This window comes from Hirundo rustica, chromosome 16, assembly GCF_015227805.2.
Source record: "Hirundo rustica isolate bHirRus1 chromosome 16, bHirRus1.pri.v3, whole genome shotgun sequence".
Taxonomy (NCBI): domain Eukaryota; kingdom Metazoa; phylum Chordata; class Aves; order Passeriformes; family Hirundinidae; genus Hirundo; species Hirundo rustica.
Genome location: NC_053465.1, coordinates 579854 through 598443, shown reverse-complemented (window position 1 = coordinate 598443; position 18590 = coordinate 579854). Strand labels below are relative to the sequence as shown.

The 18590-nt window shown below is 56.6% G+C and overlaps 1 protein-coding gene across 2 annotated transcripts in view; it reads left to right on the top strand.

Annotated features, from left to right (window-relative positions):
* The window catches only part of B4GALT5 (beta-1,4-galactosyltransferase 5), a 32083-nt gene extending 15595 nt beyond the window's left edge, over nt 1–16488 (top strand). For both annotated transcript variants that reach the window (XM_040080227.2, XM_040080228.2), the window contains exons 2-9: nt 5634–5768; nt 8349–8462; nt 9211–9335; nt 9789–9905; nt 10620–10807; nt 11028–11150; nt 11603–11704; nt 13524–16488. In XM_040080227.2, coding sequence (XP_039936161.1) covers nt 5651–5768; nt 8349–8462; nt 9211–9335; nt 9789–9905; nt 10620–10807; nt 11028–11150; nt 11603–11704; nt 13524–13671 — 1035 coding nt within the window. In that variant the 5' untranslated portion in view covers nt 5634–5650 and the 3' untranslated portion in view covers nt 13672–16488. The remainder of the gene's footprint in view (nt 1–5633; nt 5769–8348; nt 8463–9210; nt 9336–9788; nt 9906–10619; nt 10808–11027; nt 11151–11602; nt 11705–13523) is intronic.
* Nucleotides 16489–18590: the final 2102 nt, after the last annotated feature.

Here is an 18590-nt window from a genome sequence, read left to right as displayed (position 1 = left end):
CAGACCTGGGTTGCTCCTGGGATTTGCAAGGCTGGGTGTGATTTTACCGCCGTCCTTGGCACAGGTGAGCCATGTGCTCCTGGCTTTCCCACCTGCGCGGAGCACGGTGCTGCCCGTGTTGGCGCTGCACTGGGGCTCCGTCCCGCCGCCAGCCTTGCCTGCTCTTGGGCTGCGGAGCTCCTCCCACGGGGCCTTTGGTGCTCTGGATGGTTTGTGAGTTCCCTTGGCCCCCTGGGCATTCCCATGTGGGCAGAGCACGTTGTGCTGCTCTTGCTGGGTGCCCTAAAGCCGGTGCAGCGCTTTTCAGAGCGAGTGGCACAAACACCTTGGTGCAGGTGGAACTTCCCACCTTAAGTGCCTACATGAAACCTTTAGGGTCTCTTAGAATGATACGGGTTTTCCTCCCCCTGCTGGGGCTTCCCCAGGGTCATTTTCCTGTAAGACAGTTCAGATATGAATTCCCCATATTCGGGTTTTGACTGAGTGTCACTTTAGCCTCCCATCCTCCTGCTCGCTGTGTGCACGTGCCAGCTGCCAGCTTGCCAGTTTTGGGGACAAGTGGTTTGTAATTACCAGCTCAGTGCTGCTGCTGCTGCACTGTTAATTCTTAGGCCATTTAACACATCAAATTATTCCTTCCTGTGCTATTTAGAGGCAAAGGGCTAAGTAACAGTGATGGCATTAATATTAAATTCTCTAAAACTAATAGGAACCTCTTATTTAATTGTTCTGGCACTCAGCACGTCTGGGGAATGCGGTGCCACTGGAAAGCTAATAGAGGCAGAGGTCTCATGGTGTATTAACGCTGGGATGCTGCTACTTTTCCTAGTTGGGTTATTTATGAGTTAAGACTATCGTAGCTGTCTATCAGTGCTTTAGAGGCTTAGTTTGATTAAACCCCTTTATATTGCTAATGCTAATGGAGCTGGATTGATGCTGGGGATCTGCGGGGAGAGCTTAGCAAAAGGCTTAACGTAGACATGACTGCCGGTTTCGCTGTCTCCGGGCCCCGCAGGAGGTGTCTGCGGCAGGCAGGAGCTCCCAGCCCAGGCAGGGTGACCTGAGCCCCCCCTGCTCCCTGCAGAACCCTCACCCCTTCCAGGTCACCGCTGCCTCTCCCATGTGAGGTGTCCCACAAGCTCTGCTGGGCACCCTGTGCCCACTCCAAGTGCCTGGAGGGTGTTCAGCAGGAGTTTCCCTGGTGGTGCCTTGGGCTGTGGCCGTGCTGGCTGAAGTGGGGGCTCCAGGGGCTGGCAGGAGAGGGCTGCACGTAGCACTGAGACCACGGAGAGCTCAAACAGCCCCTCCGTGCTTCTGCAGCACGAGTGAACTAACGAATGGGAAAATGCTGAGTGAACAGAAAGTGACAGTGACAGAAAGCCTTAAACCTGAAAGCAGAGGAAGGCCGGCTCCTTCCTCAGGAAAGCCTGGCTGCCCTGCTGGGCGCTGACACTGCTGCAGGTGTGCAGGGCTGCTCAGCGCCCCTGGGCCCCTCTTCCTGCCCCGGTGCCAGTGGCTCTCTCCCAGCTGCAGTGGATGCTGCAGGAAGAGCCTTTCTGCGGGCGGTGGAAGCTGTGAAGGGCCTTTCTGCGGGCGGTGGAAATTGCCAGGGTCAGGAGGGAGCTGTGTCAGGTCTGTCCCTGTCCCGTGTCGCTGGCTGGCAGAGATCACAGTCAGTCCTCTTCCGAATCATCTCCCAAGCTGCAGATTGCCCTGTTGCCTCTTCTCGTATGTATCATCACAATGAAACTAATTTTCCATGAGAGAGTCAGCTGTTTCTTGATTAGAAGTGCTCCAAAAATACTAACAGAGAAGTTATTACAGGAAGACTTCAGTGCTCATTTATGTAATTGGCCTTTACTTCCCTGGCTGAAGTTGTTGCACCCACTCCTGGCTTGGACGAGCGCTTGCCCTCCCGGTTTTCTTGTGAGCGGAGAGGACAGGGTGCAACATCCCCGGGGTGCCGTGCCCTGGGGCGCAGCCTCGTGCCTCTGTTCCGGCTGGTGACAAGTTGTCACGTTTTCCTTGTGTTCAAATCATGGCAGGGTTGACTTGTCCTTTAATGAACCAACAAGAATAATCTTCAGGCAGTTATTTGGGCAAACAGATTCTTAAATTCTGCTTGTTCTCTGGGTGGGGAGTGAGGGTTTGCTGGAAATCAGCAGGAAAAGGGACAAGTCCCGTGTGCCATCTCTGTGCTGTCCTTGTGCAGCTGCCCGGTGGCAGCAGCCAGGCGTTACCACTCCGAGATGCGCTCTGAAGCGCCGCATGCTCATAGGGAAGAAAGGCAGAAGGCCGATGTAATTTTCGAGATCATCCTGTGTGATGAGATTAGCAATATATCACAACAGGGAGAATTGCTTTCTGGCTGAACCAGGGTTCAGGCCGAGCCCAGCACGAGCCTGTGTCTGCAGCAGTGGATGCTCAGGGGTGATCTCTGGGTACAACAGCCCTGGGCTCAGCCAGGCCAGGCTTAATGAATTTAAAACATGGCTAATTTGCTCATCAAAAGGGCAGTAAATGGAGGAGGAGTGAGATTTGAGCTCGGCGTAGATTCCCAAATGCTGGTGCAGCCCCAGCCCTGGCAGCCCCTGGAGCTGATTTAGGGATCAGCGCACAGGGAGTGAAATGTTTGCAAATAACGTGTTCTAAATCCGATTTTCTGACCTGAATGGATTGCGTGTCCTGGATAAACACAGTGTTTGTGAAGCTTGTCTCATGCAGGCAGTTTGTTTTGGGGTAGAAGGGGCTCTGATCATGGGGGGCTGTTGATGTTGGGAGTTTGGCCTGTTGATGGCACGTCACCCTCACCCTTGGCCAGGTACCTCCTTAATCGTCTGCTGAAAGGGGTTAATGTGTGAAAAGGCGACTGCTGCCCGACACAAAGCTGGTGTTGTTCCTGCCCTCGCTCCCCTGGGATGGTGGCTGCTGTGACAGTCTGCTCAGGATCCCCGGAGCAGCCTGGCCCAGCCAGCCGTGTCATGTGGCTGTGGCGAGGCCCTGCTCCGTCTGCCGCCGTGGAGGGGAACAAACGGCGCTTTCACTGCGCCCGACAAACCTCCCTCTTCCTCAGATTAACCAGGGACTGGATGCTGATCTGTCTCTCCTGTTCTTTCATGCTCCACCAAACCTGGATCTGCTTTACCCAGCAAGTCAAAGCATAATGAAGTAGAAAGTGAAATTACTCCATCAGCATCAGCGAGATGTTTTTCGGTGCTGGCCCAGCTCCGTGTGGGCTGGAAGGTGCAGGCTGGCTGCCCTCTCCTCAGCGGCAGCCTGCGCCCCATGCCCAGCTCAGCTGAGCGGCTTCAGCCCCCGTCGCTGTGCAGAGGCGGAAGCTGTGCCTGGCTCTCGAGTAGGTTTTGTGTTTTGGGCAGGGCTGCTGGGCTGGCCGTGTTGCTGGAGGCTGTGGTGAGGCCGTGGTGCCCACGGTCCGTGCCCTGCCGTGCCTGCCTGGCTCTGGAGGATGCTTCTGCCGTGGCTGGGTGCTGCCTCCGGGCAGAGCCCTGTGCCAGCAGCGGGGCGGGAGCTGCCGCTGGGGCAGGACGTGGCCCTGGGGCAGGGTGCCCCAAGGACCAGCCCTGAACATGTGGCACCCGAGGCGGGGCTGAGAGGATGAAGGAAAAGCTTGTGCTTGTCTGGGTGACCTGCACGGGCAGGTGGGGCTGGGGCTGCCCTGGGCATCCTGCCCTACGCCCCAAGGCTCCGACAGCCCGACTGCATCGCTCACGTTCTGTGCCAACCCCGAAAACCATCTCTGACAGCTCCTGCAGGAGCCCCCGTTTTCATAAACGCTGGTGGGCAGCTGCCTGGTGAAGCTGGGGCTGTGCTGGGGAGGGATGCTGGGGCTACGAGGTGATGATATTTGGTGTTGAACTCTGAGCTGACAGCTGTGATCTTAGGAGGGTTTTGGGGCTTGGGTGTACGGCTCTGCATGGGGAATTTCAGCTACTTCTGTTTCTGGCCTGTGGTGCTGTATCAAAATGCCAGGTTTTCCTTGAGCCTTATCCCTGGGCATCTGTCAGGGGAAATTCCCAGTCCTGAGGAGGAGCAGCGCCGGATCCCTCTCGCTGTCATTGCGGCAGGGCTGCCTGGCCGAGAAGCTGCACCAGAGCTCACGTTTGAGCGTAGCTGTCACCCGCTGACCTGGCGGCGGCTCTGGTGCCAGAGCTGGCCCCAGAGCAGGTGGGTGAGCCGGGATGGGTTGGGTGCAGCTTTGCCTGACCCGGCTCCTGCTCGTTGCTGCTGTGCGGGTTAAGGTGCCATCCCCGGCCCGACTGCAAAGGGCACATGTACGGGAAGGGAGGGGCTGGAAACGGACATTTAAAATTGCTTTTCAAGACATCTGGTTGCCAAGCACTTACTGCAAAAATCCAGTGATTCCCCATGGCTTGGAGATAGGCTGGGCAGCAGCCGGGCGTGATGTGGAGCTCCATCCCCCTTTCAAATATTTACCTTACTGTGTGAAAACAAAATACAGTTGGGATTGGGAAATGTGTCTGGGCCGCCTTTTGGAGCTGCCTCGGTGTGTGGGGGCAGGCAGGCAGCCCATGGGAGCAGGGTTTGTCCCCTGGGGTGGGGACCCGCGCTCTCCGGTGGCGGTGCCGTGTCCGCCCTGTGCTCCCGGTGACTCCAGCCAGGACGGTGCCCTCCTGGCACTGGCAGCTGCTGCTTTCAGGCTGTGAGATGCCTGCTGTGGAGATGACCTGTCTGGTGTGGATGTTTCCTGGTGACATTGCGTCAGTTACTGCCCTCCTCTGAGCAGGGTCCCTGTTGTTTCCCTGGCCCAGTGCTCTCTTTAACCCTCCTGGAGTCTCTTTTGATCTGGTTTTTTATTTACTGGTGCGGAATTGGCCTTCTAGATTGCCCCTTCTCGATATCTTCATGTCCAGGCTTTATTTATTTTCCACTTCATTCGCCCAGGAAAGGGCTGTGGCTGGCACAGTGATGCTGGCAGGGTGCTGTGCAGTGCACGGTGGCTGTCCCGCTGTCCCACGGGAGCTGCTGGTGACACAGGGCTGCCCTTGCTGCCGTTCGCTTTGGGGCCTGGTCCTGCCAGCCGGGTGTCACCTTAAACTGAAACCTAATCAGGCTCAGCCTGGGCTGTGCCAGGGCGCAGGGTCAGCAGGAGACGAGAGGGGCAGAAATGTGGCTGGGGGCAGCTCCGGGGCCCCAGGGCTGGTGCTGCTGCCTGCCCCGGGCTGTGACACGTGGGGGGCCTGGAGCCTGGGGTGGGGATGCTTTCTGTGGTGCCTCTTGGGGAGCCTCTGCCAGGCAGGTGCCAGCACTGAGGAGCGCTGCAGTCTGGAACAGCTGCCCTTCTCCAGGCTGGGTTTCCTGTTATAACAATATTTCCTGATTAAACCTCCCTAATTAAGCAGCGGAACGTGCTGCTGGTTAAGCTGCAGTGCTGTCTGACAGCCTGGCAGTCAGGTTTGGCTGGGTGCATCCCCCTTGCCACGGGTTTCCACACGTGCCCTGCGCCTCCAGTGCCCGGCTCCCTGCCCTTCCCACGGCAGCCCCGGGATCATTCTGCCGTGAGGGAGCTGCGAATGCTCCCAAAAGACCCCGATTCCTTTTCCCTACAAAAGCCGATGCTCATGGAAATGTTGCTTTTTCTTCCTCCCTTGCAGTGAACACCTACCTCTTCATGATGCAAGCCCAAGGCATCATGATCCGTGAGAACATGCGAACTATAGGAGCTCAGGTGTACGAGCAGGTGGTCCGCAGTGCCTATGCCAAGAGGAACAGCAGCGTGAATGACTCAGGTATTTCCTGAAAAACTGTAAAACATTCCCTTTTTCATTGAAAATTAAGTTGGAGGGATTAATTTATGCTGGTAAACGCCAGGTGGAAGCTTTGATTAATTGTTTGTCGCTTTTATTTTTATATGTTAAAGCATATAGGTAACAAATATTTATATATTGCCCTATATATATGGAAATACTGTCAAAATATAAAAATTATATTTATTTATTTATAGACGTAAAAAGTTCTAATGCTTCTAGCTTGTATAAGGGACGAAAATCATGAAAGGTCTGAAATGATGGGATGTGAGCTGAAAACCTCTGTGCTTTCCAGGAATTCCACTTGTAGCTTCAGCCACTCTGAGGGTAAACACTTTCAAATTCAGTGCCAGGATCAGGTTTCATATTTAAAAAATCCCTTCCCCGGCGTGCGCCTGCGCAGAGCCCTGCCCCTGGGCACGTGGAGGAGCCTGTGCTCGTCAGCGTCACTCTTCCCATGCAGGAACGAACCGAGGTGCCTCGGCCGGAGGTCTGCCACAAATAATACACCGAGCTTCGGGCAGCACGCAGGAGCGCAGCGCAGGCTGCCCCGCACAGCTCCCCACCATCCACTCGCGGTGAGGCTGTGGGGTGCTGGCTCGTGGTGCCAGTGCCGTGTCTCTGAGCAGAGCTGCCCCCGGCTGTGTGCGAGGCGTTGCCGCCGGGCTGGTGGCACCCAGCCTGTCCCCTCCCTGCTGGCACGTCCCCACGCCGGTGCTGCTGGCATGGGGCTGGCCTGGGCTGTGGGCAGCTCGGCTCCTGGCCCGCCAGGGCTCCACAGCAGGGCCCGACAGAGTTTTACAAGGCAAGATCATTTCCTCATTAGCAGGAGTAGGAGCCGTGCCCTTGCTGCCCAGGCTGCTGAGGTGCAGCCTCCAGTTCTGCTGTGCCCTGACTGGGGATGGGCACGGGAGGGGAATTACTGACTTAGGCGGGAGATGAACGCCCCGGCTCACCCCCTGTGCTGCACCAATCAGCCAGGGCAGCCACCCTGGGCTATTTTTGAGACTGGAAACATCAAGTAAAGCAGAGCCAGGGTGAGGAAGTGGCCGATCCCCTTTGGGGAGGAAGGTTGGATGCTCCATTGCTGCTGCTTGCGGTGGTGAGAGCCTTCATCCTACTGAGGGTCTGGCCTGGGGGGCTTCAAGTGATCCAAAAACCTGTGTCCTCCTGCAGCAGGGAGGGAACCGCAGGGTGAGCACAGCACCGGTGATACCAGCGCTGCTGCTGCTGCAATACTGGGCTTTGCCTGAGCCTCATACCGGTGCCAGCTGCGCAGGCACGTGAGGACACCCGTCCCTCCCCGAGAGCTCCGGCCACGAGGACGGTTTTAGCACATACGAGCGCTGTGCACCGTCCTTGGGCGACCTTCGCTGGCAGGAGGGTCAGAGCAGAGGCAGGGTGGGTGGTGGTGACGTCGGGAAGGCGCTTGGTGCTGTGGCCGCAGGGGCTGCACTACCCCTGGGGTCAGAACCCCCTGCCCCTGGCTGGATGTGGGCGCCTGGGTGCGTGTCACTGCCTGGGGAGGGCATTGTCCCCACTGCTGCGGGCAGCCAGGCTGTGTGACAGCTGCGAGAGGGAACCCAGTGAAGAAGGCAGCTCTCGGTGCAAATCAGAGCAGTTGAGGTTCGCTGTGGGCCGTGACCTGGGCTGAGTGCTGCGGATGTGCTCTGCTGATGGGAGTTTGCAGGGAAAATCGCTTATGGAAATTTGGAACCGTATCAAGCATCCAAAATAACGTCTATCCCACTTGAAAACCCCTTAGGTTCTGTGTACAGCCCATCTTGAGTTTTGAGACTGTTTGGATACTGTTTACTTGAGCAAATAAACAGTGCTACCGACATGATATTATGCACAACATGGCAAATTACTTGTTCCAGTGGAAAACCTCCCTGAAACTCCTTCAGGTGTCGCAGGCTGGAGGGAGCTGCCCAGGAGGTTTGGGGATGTGGGAATGGGGAGGCTGCAGAGCCCTGCTGGGGCACGGGGGCTCCTCTGCTCCTGCCCCACACAAGGCAGAGGAGAGGAAGTCTGTGTGTAATGGGACAGTTTTTATCAATCCTACGGGGAGGATTCCAGGCAGGATTGCCCTGTGTAGGGCACTGCACTGGCAGTTCTAGCTGGCATTGAGACCTGCCCGGGGATTTCTCTCTCTCCTGTTGGGGCAGGACCTGCTGGAGGAGCACATCCCCTCTTGCTGTGCCAGGGTCCTTCAGGGACAAGGCACTGATAGCGTTTCCTTTCTAGAGCCAGGTGCTCCTTTGAGATTCCTCAAGGCGATGCTCAAAATTCCTTCTTTGGCCAGAAAATGCAAGTGTTTCCTTGGTGTGGTGCCAAGGCTGCTGTGCCTCTGCAGCCACCTGTCCCGGGATGGGGATGAGCGCCCGGCTGGGTGGCAAGGCTGAAGCACGTTCCACTGGGGACACAGCTGTGCCGTGGGGGACGTCCTCAGCTGTGGCTGGCTTTGGAGTCTGCTCATGGTGGCTGGAAATAACAGACCGATAGCTCCGGTGAAAACTTCTCATCTGTTTGTTTGTTTGTTTGTTTGTTTTCATTCCCCAGATTATCCTCTTGATCTGAGCCACAACGACACCTTTCTGCAAGCCACAACGTTTCTTCCCGAAGACTTTACCTACTTCCCCAACAATACCTGTCCTGAGAGGCTCCCTTCTATGAGTGAGTGGCATCCTGTGCCCTGTCCTGCTCCCCGGGGCTTTGGGGGGCACGCAGTGGCGTTCCCAGTCTCAGCACCGTTGCACCTTTCCCTGCCAGGCACCTAGGGATGAATGGGAGCGCTGTTTAAAGCCCAGCTCCCTCCTGGGAAATCATTGTTTACCCACCCTCAGGAATTAATCCCTGCTGTGTCGGAGGCATGTCTCCCTGCTGAAGCAGGAGCCCATCGCTTGGCAAACACGAACAAAAGAGGGATTGTGTGCTGGGAGCCGGTGAAAAGACTCAGCCAGCCCTTTTCCAGGGGCAGGGACGGCGGGGTGGCTCCCTTGTGCCTCGGCAGTGCTGCCAGCCCCAGCCCCGAGTGTGCCAGGGCTGCACTGGGAGATGGGCTGGACCCCCGGGGGAGCTGCAGCCGGGAGAAGTGCTTCCACCAAAGCTGTCCTCAGGTGGAAAACTGGGCTTTTGAGGGCAAACTTTTCAAAGGGGGGGAATGCTCTCAAATGCTCTCTGCTGGGGTGGGGGGTTTAGTCTGCTGGAAACACACAGGGAGGAGTAGAGGGGTACCCCGGCTGGCCTGGGGCTCTCGTGGAGAGCTGCATCCAGCAGCAGCCACAAAGGCTGAGGAGAAAGAGGCATTACATCAGCATCATCTCCTGATTGTTTCTGCTGGGGATGGAGGACGGGGATGCAGCAAAGTGCTGCCCCAGGGCCACGGCAGTTCCTCAGCCCCGCTGCTTCTCCCACTCTGCAGAGGGCCCCATTGATGTAAATATGAGCGAGATCACCATGGAGGATATCCACCAGTTCTTCTCCAAAGACCCTTCCATCAAGCTGGGAGGGCACTGGAAGCCGAGTGACTGCCTGCCTCGCTGGAAGGTAACGGGGAGCGGGGCAGCGCCGTGCCCTGCCCGGCACGGGGGGACGGGGGTCCCGCGTGGGCAGCAGGAAACGTTCATGGGAGCGTCCCTGGTGTGCTGCATCCTCAGAGTAATGATGTGAGGAGCTCCGAGATGTGGGGATGCAGTGCCCAGGGAAGAAGTAGGGAACTCAAGGGCTGCTTTAGTGTCCCCAGTGCTGGGCAGAGATGACGAGGGGGCACCGCAACTCTCCCTTCCACTTAAGGTGACATTGGATTTTTCCAAAGCAGCAATTCCTCAAAAAGTGGATAGGAGATCCATGTTGTGGGAGCTGGAAGGGTTTCGGGCTGCGCTGCATGGGAGAGCTCAGACACCTCTTTTAGTGCTGCTCCTGGTGTTATACCCTCACACCAGCCAGTCCTGCTCCCAGCCGGGCGGCAGCGCAGTGACAGCCGCGTGCTCTGCTCATCAGGTGGCGATCCTGATCCCATTCCGCAATCGATACGAGCATCTCCCCGTCCTCTTCAGACACCTCATTCCCATGCTGCAGCGGCAACGTTTACAGTTCGCCTTCTACGTCGTGGAGCAGGTGAGTGAGCGCTGCAGGCACAGCTGTGCCCTGCCCCAGGCCCGTCCCTGCCCGGTCACAGCTCGGATGGGCCAGGGGTAGGGGCCGTGGGCCAATCTGTAAGTTGTCCAGCTCTGTCTAAAAGTGGCACAGATAAGAGATGTGCCCAGAAATTACTGGTTCTGTACAAAAAATAGAAATTCGGGAATTTGTGGTGTTGTTTTATGTTTTTTAATTCTGTTTTGTAGGAGTTATTTTTTACAGAAGGTTTGGACCGGGTGTTTGCAGTTCAGACCATGCTGCAGTTTTTTTGTATGTTCCTGCTGTAGTTCCAGGCTGCACTCCCTAGGCACAGGAGTGGCCTGACCAGAGTTAGGCATTTCACATAGAACATGACTGTCATTTGATGTGTCCGTGGACCTCCCACTTAAGCTGATTGGCTTCATCCACCCCGTAAATGTGCCTCCATATTTGGCTCTAGCTTTAAAAGATTGATCAAAATTGGGTCTTTTTTCAAGTGTCTAAGTATTCAGCATCTTTATTTCTGCTCCTGTGCTGTGAATTGAGTATTTCAGTGTTGGTTGATCTCACTAGTCTGCTCCAATACTTCCCTTCTTTCATGGTGCCACGATGGGAGCTGGGTGCCCTCTGCAGTTTTCTGGGCAGGGCTGAGAACACAAACACGGAGCAAGAGCTGCAGGGACTCCTCTTGAGAAGGCGCTTTCTCCCTGCTAGGCTGGAAACCAACCCTTCAACCGTGCCATGCTCTTCAACGTTGGCTTTCGGGAAGCAATGAAGGACTTGGACTGGGACTGCCTCATCTTTCACGACGTGGACCACATACCCGAGAACGACCGTAACTATTACGGGTGTGGACAGATGCCGAGGCACTTTGCAGCCAAGCTGGATAAGTACATGTACCTGTAAGCACCGCTCCTCCTCCCTGCTGCTGTAACTGCTAAGGAGCCGCTGTTGGAGTTCATTCATTTGTTTTTAGGGCAGAGAATGGATCTGGGTTTTTTCTCAGGCTTTGTGCACAGGGAGCACGAGAGGGGATGGCAGAGAGCATCCTCAGGGCCTGGGCTTTGCCATGGCGGGTGGCAGAGGCAGTGGGCTCTGCCCTGACCCTTCTCTCCTGCCCAGGCTCCCGTACAACGAGTTCTTCGGGGGGGTGAGCGGCCTGACTGTCGAGCAGTTCCGGAAGATCAACGGATTCCCCAACGCCTTCTGGGGCTGGGGAGGCGAGGATGACGACCTCTGGAACAGGTACGGGCCCCCTGGGCCCCGGTGGCGGCTCTGTGAGCCTGGCACGTGCTGCCAGGGGACAGTTGTCACCTCGGGCACGGGCGCTGGGCTGGCTGTGCCTGCCTGCCCTGGGCTGGGGATGAGCCAGCCTGGCGGAGCTGGTCCAGGGACAGGGGCTGCTCCCTGCACAGGCAGTGCCTGGGAAGCAGAGAGGAGCTGGCTGGGGAGCTGCTGGCTCCGTGCACAGCTTCCCACACTGCGGAGGAGCTCCGAGGTGCTGAGTGCTGTGTGACGTGCCCCCAGCCCAGGCTGCAGCGGGAGCTTTTTGTGGTTTCCCTGTGGGTGGGAAGGCCGAGCCGGGGCCAGAGCCCCGGGAGCTCTGACTGCAGCCCTGGAAGCACTGCCAGCACAGCAAACACAACAGGTGATTATTTTTTGTTTATTTTATTTTATTTCTCCCCTTTCTAATGCAGAGTACAGTTCGCAGGCTACTCGGTGACCCGACCAGAGGGAGACACAGGGAAATACAAATCAATTCCTCACCATCATCGAGGAGAAGTGCAGTTCCTAGGAAGGCAAGTAAATTTTTTTAAGGATCCTAAAGCCTTTCACAAGGAGTCTGTACCATGTGGGAGGTTCCCTGCAGCTCTTTGAGGGCAGTGACAGCCTGAACTCCTGAAGGAAACTAACCGCAGGGAGATGGAGGCCGAGCGTTGCTGGATTCCTCCATCCCTGCAGCGTTTCGTACCCCACATCCCTTGGTGGCTGCCATCCAGGAGAGGACATTGTCAGCGTGGCAGGCTGAGGGCCTGTCCTTTATCTCCAGAGGAGCGTACAGGGGCGGCTGTTGCCAGCTGTCAGAGACGATTCCGTGTGTCTGGAAGAGCCTGACCTCGGCGCTGAAGGAGGCACTGCTCAGGCTGCAGAGCCACGGAGCCGGGGCTGTCCTGCACCGTGGCTGCTGAGGCGTCACAGACCCTCACAAACTCCAGCTGCAGCGCCCTCTCCATCCTTGTTTGTGCCTCTTGGCCCCGGGCTGGGGCGGGTGCACAGAGCCCCTGAACTCAGGGTTTGCCCTCCTGGGGGGCTGCAGACGTCCCTCGGGAGTGGTGACTGTGCCCTGGACCAAAGGAGGACAAGAACTGTGTGAGCATTTTTCTCAAGGAGACAAATTCCCCCTGGAGCTCCCCAGGAGGGCTCCAGCCCCTTTGTCCCAGAGCCAGGGTTGTTTCAGAGAGTACAAGGGTTGACTGATTGCTTTTGCCTGAAGGCCGCAGTGGAATCTGAGTCTTCTGGAAACTGTGCAACAGGAAAACCAGAGAAATACATCTTTCACAAACAGCTTCAGGAATTAACACTTGCAGCTGCGCAGCTGCTGGCCGAGCAGTGCGAGCTCTGCTCTGCAGAGGGCCTTTAGGCTGCTGCAGAGATTTGAGCTATCTGCTGGATTTTTTTGCAGAAGACTCATTTTTGGAGGTGTTTCCATTTGGGTTTCCATCTTTAGCCCTACTTTTCATATCTCTGTTGGACAGAACGCAGCCAGTCAGAGATGCTTCTCTTACTTCACTCTTGAAAAAGAGAAGTTGCTTTTGGTTTAGAAAAGGATATTAAAACCCCTTGAAGCATGGCAGGCTGATAAAGGCATGGGACTGAGCTCTGGTGCCTGGTACTTCCCTCTTTGCTCCCTCCCAGCACCTTCCCTGCCTCATGGCAAACCCTGCCCTGGTCCCTTCTCTGTCCCCAGGTCTCAGCCCAGTTCCCGCTCGTCCTGGTGCCTCCAGGCCCCCAGCACTGTGCTGAAGGGAGTCACTGTCCTGTGGAGATGTTTCTGCCTATTTTCCCCTCCCAACCCTCCTCCTCCTGTCTCCTCAGGCTGCCTCTGAACATGCTTGAGGCTGTTTTTGTGCAGCACCTGCAGTTTCCTTCCCCATACCACCATTCTGCTAGTTTTACTTCCTCGCCCCCGTCGCTCGGACTGAAGTCATTTCGATCTGTTCTTGTTCCTGTCTGGTTTAATAGAAGTGGCAAGGACCACGTCACCCCTCAGCTGTGTCTCTCGGATGGTGGCCTTGGCAGGGCCCCCAGCCTCAGCCCCCCTGGGCACGGGACCTGCGGGCTTTGGGCAGGTGCCACAGCTTGTTTTGGCAGCTGAATGCTTGCTGGTGGCACAGTGAGCGTTTGCCCCTTCTCGAGTGGTGGACTTTCCTGGAATTTTCCAATATTTACCGACACAAGTGTTTCAATGTGATGGTTGCCTTTATGAAGGACTCAGGAGTTCGTTGTTTCGTAGCTGCTCCTGGGCTCTTTGCAAGGTGTAGGAGTGGCTTTGGGAGGGGTTTGCAGGTGCTGTGAGGGACGTGGGACTGACTCTGGCCTCTGGTTCTCGTTGCACAGGTACGCCTTGCTGAGGAAGTCCAAAGAAAGGCAAGCCCTGGACGGCCTCAATAACTTGAACTACTTTCCAAACGTCACATATGACGCCTTGTATAAGAACATCACTGTTAACCTGACACCGGAGCTGGCTCTGGTGACCGAATATTAAGAGGAGAAAATAACTTTGCTCTGCCCTTCACCAAGAAAGCACCACGCCAGACTTTCTTTTGCAAGGGTTATTGAGGACAAGCAACACTTTGTCTAATGAAGGATCACAGTATTTTGGAGAATGAGGCTGAAAGTGCACGCACAAATTGCCCTAGCTGTACCAATCCAGCCCCACACCCGGGCAGCGAGCTCAGCAGTCTCTATTTGTTCTGCCACTTGCTTTCTGGGTTTCAGGACAACAGTTCGACCTGCTGCTCTCGTCTCCACATTCCTCCTCCCGCGATCTCTGGCACTGGGACTCTCCTCGGATGCGCTTTCTCCTCCGGGAAGCGGCTCAGCCGGGGGACTCTGGCTTCTTGACGGCGAACGTCGGGAGCAATTTGCTTGGCAACCGCCCTGGTGGGAGATCAAACGACTTCTGATGCCGTTCTTCTATGTCTGTGCGGTTTTTTAAATGACCTGCTTGAAGTATATACAACAGAATCGCTTCTTAAAGAAGTGTAAGTGTAAATACGCTGTGTAAATTGCCCCTTTTTATTTTTCTCCTGTGGCTCAAGTCCAAGCGAGAGGTTTACATACGGTCACTCATTTTAGTCCTGAGTTCTGTAAACACTTGTGTGAGCATCGCTGTTCTTGTGCAAGGTGTTCCCTTTTAAGCCAGTGAGACCGCTCGCATGATTCCAGCTGGGCAAATGCAGAAATGTGCGTGGGCCAGGGCCCAGAACCTTCCAGTGAGAAATACAGCCGGGTCATCGCTCATCCCAGAACCCGCAGGGCTGGCTCCTTCCAGGGAGGGTGAGGAAATGGGAATATTTATTAAAAAAACCTCCCATTTCTGTCACTTTGGAACATGATGTGCAAATGAAGCCGAAAGCCATACGGAGCACAGTCCCATGGCTGTTGCCCTGTGCCCCACTGAGGGCCGGGGTGAGCCCGGCGGGCGCTCGGCACTCCCTGGGCCGGGATGGAGCCGCTGTCCCCACATGAGCCCTCCCCGCACAGCGGCGCTTGTCCTCCCTCTGGAACGTGCTGGAACGGTTTGGGAGGCTGGTTTAGTTTGCGTTTATCATGTGAATCCAGCAGCACGGAGGTGCTGTCAGAGCCAGGCAGCGCCCCGCTCTGTCCCCCTCGGTACCTGGCAGCACTGGCATGGGCACAGCCGGTGGGACAGGGGTCACAGCTCAGCGAGAGACATGAAGGACACATGAAAATGTGAGGACTGGGAGCCAGAGCTTGGTCTGACAGCCCATCCAGCCATCCAATGTCATCCCTCTTTTCTTCACAGCCACCGTGGGCAGGCTGGACTTTGGGCCCTGTCCCCACGGACACAGTCCAGCCCTTACACAGCACTGACACCACCACTTTCACTGGACCTGTCTGACTTAAAAGTAAATACATTGGGTGTCGGTTTTAGTTTGTATTTCCACACAACAAGGGCGGGTACTTGACCTCCGAAGGACTTTAACTCTTTTCATTGCATTGTTTGCCTTCGGTTTCCTTAACTTCTCATGGTTTACATTGTTTTCTCAGTTCCGTGGACGTATGATCCCCATACGCATCTGTGGTGGGTGTGACTGCCCAGGGCATTCCTGACCTGTATCCAGAAAACATTAGTTTAGAAAACACAGGATTTGTGTAGATCTTATCGGCCGGCATGAGAGGACAGCGAGCCTGCCCTTGAAAAGCGCTGATGAGTTTGTAACTAAGTTTTAAAGTCTCTGAACTTACGTGTGCTTTAAACTCGCTTCCCGAGGGGATTCAGCCTGGTTATTTATAGGCAGAGGTGAGGATTTGCTTTTTCTGGCGCATACAGCAATAAAGACTTTTGCTTCGGAGTCTTGATCTGTAATTCACGTGGACCCTTCCCGGGTGCTGAACCCACGTTGCCCTGCCCCTCTTTTCTTTCATCTTGAGACCTTGCTAGAAACCTGTCTTTGTTTAATGGTGCTTCAAACAAGGAATGTATTTCAACTAGTCCGAGTTCACTTCCCCGGAATCATGCATGTGTGTGTGAGTAGGTGTTGAGCTACCTTAGTTGGGATCCTCAGCCTTCCATGTCCCTGACACCCGTGGCACCCGGTGTGGAACAAAAGCCGTTCGTTACCTCTGCTCGGAACTGCGCTCTGCGGTTGGCACAGGAGGGTCCATCCCCAGCACCATCCCATCCTTCGTTCGAACCATGCCGAATCCATCTTCCCTTTTCACAATGTGGATTATCTGAAAATGTGCACTGTTAATCTTATCAGCTATGTCAAATACTGTATAGTAAATGTAACTGTTAAAAACATACTGTCAAGCGCATGTGCTGTTATGGTGTAAAAATTCTTGTATTAAGGAGAACTTGTACATATTCTGGCAGCTGAAGTTCGACAAGGCCACTCGTTTGCCCCTTCCACGTCAGCGCCGTCAGTCAGCCCTGCTGCAGGGCAGGTCCTGCGCCACGCTGATTTATTTTTTTTTAAATGAGCCATGTGGGTTTTATTTGCGAAACTATTTATTGACAGTTAATTCTCCGTAAAGCTCTGCTTCTCTAAGGGAGGTACCGTGAGCAACGGCCGCGCACTTCGGGCCCCTCACCATCAGAAGTGGCTTCAAACTCAAGTAGCTTTCCATCATCATGGCTTTTGAGCTTACTGTTATGTTTTTAAGAGGTACCAGGGGGACGTTTTTGCACTGAAGATTAGTGTTTTACAACACACACACACTTCTCAGCAAAGCAATCCTTTGTGTCATTACATTTATTTACCCATGTGTTTGTACATTTTTGTATTTGTTAATTTATGAATGATTTTTTCAGTAAAAAATACATATCCAAGAACAGATTGCAGTGCTTTTGCTTTTTTCTTTAATATATATATTTTTTTTCACAGGAGGCTGGGGTGTGCTTTTTTAGTAGGAGGTGAGATTTGTAAGCCCAGAGGGGTAAGTGCCTATGAGAGTTTGAGTCATTAGGACTGGCCAGAAGTAAAATGAGTGTGAGACGTGGATGCTCCCCAAACTCTTCCCGGTGTGCTGGTGCCTAAGCCTTTTTTCCAATCATCTGCTTCAGTGTAGTTCTGATGGAGGAGGGGTCGGCTGCCTTAGGGTGGCGGGAGGACACTTGGCTGAAGGTGGCGCAGGGCTCGGGACTGGTGGCGGGGACCGTTGTTACCTGAATTTTTGAACGACACACCCAGGCAGACAGACAGGCAAGCTTCCTTGCAGCAGCTTTAAAATATCTTTCTCCTGCTCTGCAGCATGCAGGCATGCTAGAATAAATAGCTGGCAGTCCTGGGTTGCTCCAAGCCTTGCCTTTTTTTAGCTCTCCGTCTTCTGGGAAGCTTCCTCCCACCCGCGGCGCTGGGCTGGAGCCTGCGGGGTGCCGGGCTCCGCGCAGCCCCTCGCCGCCTGCCAAGGCGGCCTCGCTCCCCAGCGCTCGCAGGAGCAGGGGGCCCGGGGGCTCCCGGACACGCAGCGCTGGCAGCTCCTGACCTCTCTGGGGGATCCCGGTGGTCCTGCGGGGGTACCCGGCCGGGGGCTTCAGTGCCCGTGTGCCCGCTCAGCCGCCGGGCCGGGCCCGGGGGAGATGGAGGCAGACGGAGAAAGCCGGGGCTGCTCCTGTGCGGGGAGAACGAGAAGGGCGGGGGGGCAGCCCCTGTCCCCGGTGGGTGCGCGGGTCCCCCTGGCCGGGGCCAGCCACGAACACGAGAGCTGGGAGCGAAGCCCTGTGGGGTTCTGCCCTGTGCCGGGGAGAGGAGCCCGGGCAGGGCACGGCCACCGCCGGGCCAGGGAGCAGCGTCCGCTACGGGGACAGCATTTCCTGGGAGGGCCGGCAACAGCTCGGCCTTCTGCGCCGCAACACAGCTCCGCAGCGCGTAAAACCCCCCAGCCGAACCAAAACCCAACCGGCAGAGCGAGGGGCTCTCCCTCTTCCCCGCTGCTCTGCCGTGATCAGCACCGACAGCAGCAAAAAGGGGGAAAGCAGGAACTGGCCTGGTACCGCCCGGGCGAGGCGAGAGCGCACCGTGCCCCGGGGGCAGCGCGGCCGGGGCTGGTCCCTTGTCCCCCTGACGGCGGTGACACTCCCTGGTGGGTGAGCCACAGCGTGCCGGGACACACGGCTTGGAAATCACCTCCATCGGCGCAGCCCCGAGCCACAGCCGCAGTCTGGAGGCCGCGGGTGCGGTGGCACGGCCGGGGCTCTCGGGCGGCCACCCCCGGGGCTGGAGCCACCCGCTCACCGGCGCAGCGGCCACAAAGCCCCGAGTCACCTGCGGCAGGTGCCTTGCCCCGTGAGCCCCGCAGTGCCACGCTTCCCGCAGGACCGGGCAAACCCTCCCCGCCCCGCTCTGTGTCGGAGGTGTCGGGACGGGCAGCGCCTCCCGGAGCGTCGGTAGAGCCGATGGCCTCAGCGCAGCCCATGCAGGGGTGCAGCCCATGCAGGGGTGCAGCCCATGCAGGGGTGCAGTCCATGCAGAGGTGCAGTCCATGCAGAGGTGCAGCCCATGCAGGGGTGCAGCCCATGCAGGGGTGCAGCCCATGCAGAGGTGCAGCCCATGCAGAGGTGCAGCCCATGCAGGGGTGCAGCCCATGCAGAGGTGCAGCCCATGCGGCCACACCTCGGCCTCGCTGCAGTTTGCCTTTTCCACGGGTCGGGCTGGAGACCCGGCACGGGCGATGCAGCCAAGCCCGTGCTGCTCAGGAAACCCCTCCCGGGCGTCCGGGCCTCGTCGTGCCAGCACCGCTTCCCTGCGACGGCATTGAGCCGCTCACGGCATCGCTGGGGCGAGGGCCCCAGCCCGGCCCCGTGCGCCAGGGGCTTCGGTATCAATCGCGGCCCCAGCGCAGGGCTCCGGGCAGATGCGGGCAGATCCGAGCACGGCCCTGCCCCTGACAAAGCGCATCCATTCACAATTCAGAGCCACTGCCGCAGCCGGAAAC